At 27.8% G+C, this 7,327-nt stretch overlaps 1 protein-coding gene across 2 annotated transcripts in view; it reads right to left on the bottom strand.

Moving 5' to 3' along the window:
• Positions 1–2,365: 2,365 nt before the first annotated feature.
• The window catches only part of LOC100165571 (TBC1 domain family member 9), a 14,172-nt gene continuing 9,210 nt past the window's right edge, over positions 2,366–7,327 (bottom strand). For both annotated transcript variants that reach the window (XM_016806272.1, XM_001946882.4), the window contains exons 19-20: positions 2,845–2,894; positions 2,366–2,782 (exon numbers count right to left, since the gene is read on the bottom strand). In XM_016806272.1, coding sequence (XP_016661761.1) covers positions 2,642–2,782; positions 2,845–2,894 — 191 coding nt within the window. In that variant the 3' untranslated portion in view covers positions 2,366–2,641. The remainder of the gene's footprint in view (positions 2,783–2,844; positions 2,895–7,327) is intronic.

Genomic DNA, 7,327 nt, shown 5'->3' with positions numbered 1-7,327 from the left:
CGTTTCGCAAAACCAGTTTTTGGCAAAATCGATTTTATTTTTGGCGTGACTTAAAAACTAATTTTAATTTTGACGTCATATGACCATTTGTTGTCTCCGTCTTATTACAAACATATTTACAACATGGCAAATTTGAAATTAGACGTTCACAATCATACATTTTAGTAATTTCTAAAATTAGAGTGATTTTACCTCTTATAAAATTTAAAGGTAAGAATATTATCTAGGGCTACTCGGATAATTTTATTAATATTATAATTTTTAAGTAAATTTTGATCATTTTAAAATGCACTAAAAATGTACAGCTTATGTGCAAATTATTTTGAGCTATAAGTTAATAATAGTTTTTTTTTTTAAATCTAAGATTCAAGATTCCTCATAAGTTTGTCTACCTTAATCAAAAAAAAATGTCAACTGGGTTACCGGAATGTCAAATTAAATTTTAATGAGTATTTGAAATTCATATTTTTACAACATTAGAATATTAGATATTCACTCGATTAGCCCGTAGCGATTTTTTTATTTTGCTGTTATTCAAAAACGAATAACTGTAGATATACATGAAGTTTATAACATGTTTATTTTATCATACATTTTCAAAATACTTTGACTCATTTTGAGCTGTTTACGGGCAATTTAAAATTTCAATTTTTTTAGTTTTTTTTCTATTTATATCAATAAAATTGTATATGTTGTGCCAAAAAGCGTAAAAATGTAATACAAGGCTCCTGATATATTGGTACAATAGTAGTTGAAAAATATTTAAAAATATATAGGCACATTTTTTTCCCTGGAGATAGTTAACACATTTAAACTTTAAAGTTAGAATTTTTACATTTATATTAAATCTAAAATTTAAAAAGTATTTTGTATTTAAAAATTTATAAAATATTCAACTTTTATAGCTAGGGATTGAAAATTAAATACAAGGTTCCACGTAAGTAGTCAATTTTGTAACCAAAAAATCTAAAAAGATACATAAACAGTTTTTTTACAGTTATGGTATGTTCAAATTTGGAGGAAATTACATACGTATTAAATAACCAAGAATATAACGTGTTTTGTTATAATTTCATCATATTAATTCAACTTACCGGCTTCTGTATTAATAACAAGTAATAACAATACAAATACAATACAAAATATCTACACTGACGGACCCGTCACCGTCACCCGTCACAATCGTTTTTCGTATACACTGATATTATATCATTGAATTCAAATTTAATTCCATCCATTACATATACATAGTGATCAATTTGTAAGTACAGCAGAGCGACATCCACTTACCCACAGGGGCGTCATTTCAGTTTTTTTTCTGGGTGTGCAAACTTTTAGGCAGGCCAATTTTGACATTTCACCAGGCCATTAAAAAAAACATATATTTATATATATAGGTATAAATGTAGGAAACCTATGCAAATATTCTTTCCTTCCCTTTTATAATTCTAATTGAAACTCATAACGACTAATGCAACTTTTAAATAGCTAGCAATTCAAAAAATTAAAAGCTTATAAGCAGTTAAAGCAACCAGCTAATGTCATTACTGTACATATACAAAACCTTAAAATATATATATTTTATATTACCTATATATGAAAACATGTATAAGTTAATTATGACGGCGCATTGGAGTATTAATGGCAGGCCAATTGTTAACATTTTTTAAGTTAGTGGTGCCATTGCACACCCTGCCCCCCTCCCCCCAAATGACGCCCCTGCTTACCCACCTTTTTTAAATTGTATATTATTCTTATTATGTAAATTTAAAACTAAATTAATACTTAGGTACTAAATTAGTACTTAATTCTTCAATTTGTTCAGTATTTTCGAGGCACACAGTCATTAAATTACATTAAAAAATTATTTCTAGTATTATTTTAATAGCCAAAAAGTATATTCTTCATAACATATTGTAGTCGCACTGAGTTTTTATTTTTTTGAATGATGACTGATTTCGTTTGAGGGGCTGTAAAAAGTCCAAAAATCTTGTCACCGACGAATATTTTGTTCGAACTGTATTTTAGCTATCGGCAATAATATTGTCAGTTAAAATATTTGTATGCTAATTCTAAAATACAGTCTGCTGAATTATTTATTGGCTGAAATAATGTCGTCTAAAATATTGTCAGCTAAAATATTTGTCGGTCAAAGCCTAAAATACTGCCGCCTGAAATATGGTTCTGCTAAAATACATATCCAATAAAAAAATGTTCAGCTAAAATCCGATTCAGACACAATATTCTCGGATTTGTATGCACTCCCATTAAGTTTTCACCCTCGGCAAGTTGTAAATAATTTGTATTGTTATCAGTGTCCATATTCTGATTATAGTATGTAGTTTGTACAATATAATATTCAATATTGTAAATTACCTTGTATTTTTATTAGATCAATTCTCATAAAACAATAAACAATAATTATATAAAAATACATGATTGATATAATATATAAAAATAAAATATACTATATAATGATTAATAAGTATTAACAATTGGTAAAAATGTTCTTATAAATATTTTATTATTATTTGGTATTAAACTCTGCTATTGCATTGATTTTGTCAAAAGTATAAATAACAATAATTTAATTCATATGATTCATTAATAGTTATAATATAATATTATTACATTCAAATATTCAATTATTTCTCAATTCGTGAAGAGCTTGTGAGACATTAGCTCTTGCACCAATAAACTCGACCAGTTTTTGTACGGTCAATGCAGTAGCAACAAATTGTTCTGCATTAATAAACCATTCGCTGTTATTTTGATTCCCTGACTGTTTAACAAAAATAATTTAAAAATGTAATGTAATTTTAAACTAGATTTTAAAATACTCACTTTATTTGACTCTTCTTTATTTAAATTACCGAGTTCTAATAAAATAGCACCTGGAACATTTTGATTGTTATTAATACATTTCAAACATATTAAATGATAATAATTAACGAAAATAATTTATTAGCACAATAAAAGATAATCTATATATATCTATATATAAAGAAAGCGGGCAAGTGGATGTTGCTCTGTTTTACAGTAGGTTACAAGTGGGTCACTGTATAATAGATTGTATTAAATTTGAATTCAACGATATCATATCACTGTTTACGAAAAACGATTCTGAGCGGAGACGGTTTGTCAGTCTGGATATTTTATATAGTTATTGTACTTTATTATAGCCTGTAAGTTGAATTAATATTATAAATTACAACAAAAATAACTAAAATCGTTATTTTTATTTTTATTTGTATCTATGGGGTGATAAACAAAGCGTTAGAAATTAAAATCCCATTTTTAGCAGTTTTTTATAATTATATTTATATTTATATTTATATTTTTATAGTCTGTGGTTTTTCCTGTGGCATTAAATAACTATTGAGAAAATCGAAAAACAACCTCTTTAAAGTACCATCTTGATCCAATTTTCTAAAAGATAAGATACTATATGTTGAAATCGAAGCACTCCTTCTGGTAGAATTTTTGTATACAGGATAAAAAAAAAATAAACACCATTGTAAAGCCACTAGATCCCACGCTCGGCTCAGTTTATTATATTATTAATTAATTCATTATTATAATAGTATAATTTATATGATACTATAGCTATATAACCATAAACCAGACATCACATGGAAAAAATTGAACAAATATAAAATACGGTGCTATAATGGTGTACATATATCGGTTTTAGTGTACCTCTGCAGGTCACCGGCAAATCGACATTGGTATATTCCGATTGTGAACTAATTCGACCAAGATAGGCAATCCACCTGTTGCGTGTAGCACTTGGTCTAAATCAAAATCGAAACCTAAACTTTTTGAATATCTCTAAAAACAATCTCTGACACTTTCACCAAAATTGATCCAGTAGTTTATAAACTACAAATATAAGGATATTGTATTTTAATGTACATTTGAAAAAGAAACAATACATTAAAAAAAAATTTTGTTTTATCTAAAAATAGTCCCATAACAACAAATTGTGGGTTGGCTATACTTCATACCAATTTGTATTTGCTGAGGATAGGTTCCTTCATCAATATTTGTGGTAGAAAAATTCTCCAGTTTTTGATATCAGCATCTTTTGTGATATACACAAATTAATCAAGTTGATATTTTTGAGAGGTCAGTATGGACAATTCCATGTAAATTTCCCTTATATATGAATATGTAACTGCAACATATCTATCACGAGACCACACAATCCGCCCGCCCGCCATTAACTTTTTTCGGTTATTTTACCATCAACACAATGGTGACATAATATTATACCATTAAGTAATGTTAGTACAATGTACAAATTTGTTTTGTATAATTGTTATTGTGTGTAAATTAGATACACACACGGAAATTAATGTTATTTGTTCTATTGAATAATACGAGAAGATTAAATAAATTGCATTTTGAAATTTAAATATACCACCATTGAAATAAGTTACTTTGTGCCTTGTGGAGTATCATAAACATATTAGCGTTGTTTATTTACACCTCCCCCCCCCCACCACACACACACACACACACACACATCACCATACCAACAAACATATTATGCGTTATTAGATGATGTTAGACATTAAATACCAGGTAAATTGTAGTTTAATGTAGTTTAAAAATAGTACAAAGTACCTTTGTATTAATTTTCTATCTTTAAGTGTAAATATCATTTTAATCACTTAAGTATAAAAGTTTAAAAACAATTTAAGTATTTGTAATTGTAGACATGACTTTGTACACCTTACTAAATAACACACATTAAATTAAAATAGTAATAATAACTAAATAGATGTATTGAATTTTTATTTTTATATCATAATAAGTAAATTTAATTGAATAATAAACATTACCGAAAGTCTCCTCCGCAGACTCATTTGCTGCGACCACCAGATTTTCTATTGACGCATACCGCCATAATAAAATATACCTACTACCTAGTGTTACTATTTGGTATTTATGATGTAATATTCGTGTCAGAAAATTAGACATTTAAATACAAAACATACTAATAAAAATGTTTTATGTTTTGCTGTGCCGAAGATTTCAGTGAAAAACTTACTAAAATAACAATGTACTATACGATTCTTAAAAGACCAAAGTTGTGAATATAATGATCCCTATACTATGATGAATACCATAATATAATAGGAAAATAAAAAATATTATATATACATATTATCTAACAATAAGCTGCATGTACTTTAATGAATTAAAGCCGATACTTCCTAAATACATTAGGTACATATTATTTATTAATATTAATTAGGTATACAGTGGTTACGAGAAATAATAAATCATTTAACGAAAATGTATTGTTTAAAGATAATATTCATAACACAAATATGTTTTTACCTATAGGTAAATCTATAAATGAAATGACCATCTTTAGTATTTTTTTAAAATAATTATAACATTTTTGAAACTAGGTCAAAGAGCTTAAAAATGTAATAAGCGATCCCACATAAATAGTTCTTACTAAAACATAAAAATATAAAAAATACATAGGTAAGCATAATTTTTTTATAGATAAATGAAGTTCAAATTTCGACGAAATAGGATATTTTAACAATTAATAGTAACAATTTTAGTTATTTGTTTGTAATTTAACAATATTTGCAGGAACTTTTAAAATATTTAGATCGATTTTAAGTTATTGCATATTTATTCCATACAACGCCTACCATATCATTAATAGTATAATAAATATTATACTATAGTAGCAATATAAATACATAATAAAATATACTTTATAATTAAATATATTAAATATAGACTGACAGACTGTCACTGTCTTATACGTTTTTCCTATACCTACTACGATTTATCATTGAAAAAAAATCTAACAGATATATTACAGTAACCTAAAGCGTATACTCAATAATGAAGTTCATTCGAGTACTCAACACCAACTGTTTGTAGTAAATATTCAATTAAACAGGGAAACGACGCTTCGCGTGTACTCACCACTGGCGTAGATTTTAGACACGATCCTAGTGTTTTTATTCTGGTATCTGGAGGCGAGCGTTACGAACTGCGGCCCGCAGTCACGGTTATCATGCATGGCTAACGGAAAATGCAGCGTTCGCAGAATATAGCGTTCGCGGACCGAAACTCCACCTCCATCAAACCGGTCCAATACCGCAGAATCCACCACCGCTGCGCGGTGCTAATACGGCTAGCAGCGGCGCGCGCCGAATTGTTTATTTATATTTATAAAAGAATACGAAAAATATAGCATTATATTATAATATATTAATATTAATTATTATATCATATAACACTCATCATATCATAATACAAGGTATATTGTGTATGAATGCGCTTTTTGTTTATACTTCACTTATAAATCGTAACTCTTGTTTTTTCTTTGCGTGTGCTTAACAAACGTAATCAAATCGCATACCTTAAAATACTGAGCCATGCACTATATATTAAATTATATTATATTATATAGTATTCAATATTCATCAAACAGTAACTCGGGGACTTAAATATTGCCGTATATGCTCACTTGCTTGTTTAAGAAATTAGAAAAACCAATGCAGTATGACGGAATATTAGTAAAAACCCTGTAAATGTACTAAAAGTATTGAGTACATATCAGAATGCGTGGTTTATAGGTGATATTTATAAATACATACATAAGTGTATATTATATATATATATATATATATATATATTAGTGTACGTTAGTTAGTTAAGAGGATGTCAGCGTACCATTTGTTTTCTCTTCCTGGCCCTCGCGCAACATAGACAAAACGCATTTACGCAGAATAATTTTTTCTATGTTTTTAAGTAATTTTAGAATAAAATCACTCATTACAAAAAAGATAGAGGATAATATTTTTGAGGGAATGACATATCGATTTGTCTAAATATTGTCTCAAAACAATTTAAACATAATTTAAATTTACAAAAATGGTTTGTTTATTTTAAAAGTAGAATACAAAGTCAAATAACAATAAAATATAAAATCGATATCATCCCCTCAAAAATAGTATTCTCTATCTTTATTGTAAATTGTAATGGGGAATTTTACTCTAAGATTACGTCTTAAAAACATAGAAAAAATTATTCTGCGTTAATGCGTTTTGTCTATGTTGCGCGTGGTACACAGAGAGAAAACAAATAGTGCGCTGACATAGTGACATCCTCTTAAGAGGACGCTACACCCGCATATGTTGTCTCCGTCTCACAAATGTAAAATATTACAAAAAAACTTTTTTGGGCGGGTAAGAACCACTCAGGCTGTAGTCCAAGCTAAGCAACCAAATTTACACACTATAAAGAGGAGAACATTTATTGTGTAACGTCGTTTTTATTTTTTTAA

The sequence above is a fragment of the Acyrthosiphon pisum genome, chromosome A1 (genome assembly GCF_005508785.2).
Source record: "Acyrthosiphon pisum isolate AL4f chromosome A1, pea_aphid_22Mar2018_4r6ur, whole genome shotgun sequence".
Taxonomy (NCBI): Eukaryota; Metazoa; Arthropoda; class Insecta; order Hemiptera; family Aphididae; genus Acyrthosiphon; species Acyrthosiphon pisum.
The sequence above is the reverse complement of the archived record's forward strand: the minus strand, read 5'-3'. Positions and strand labels throughout refer to the sequence as shown.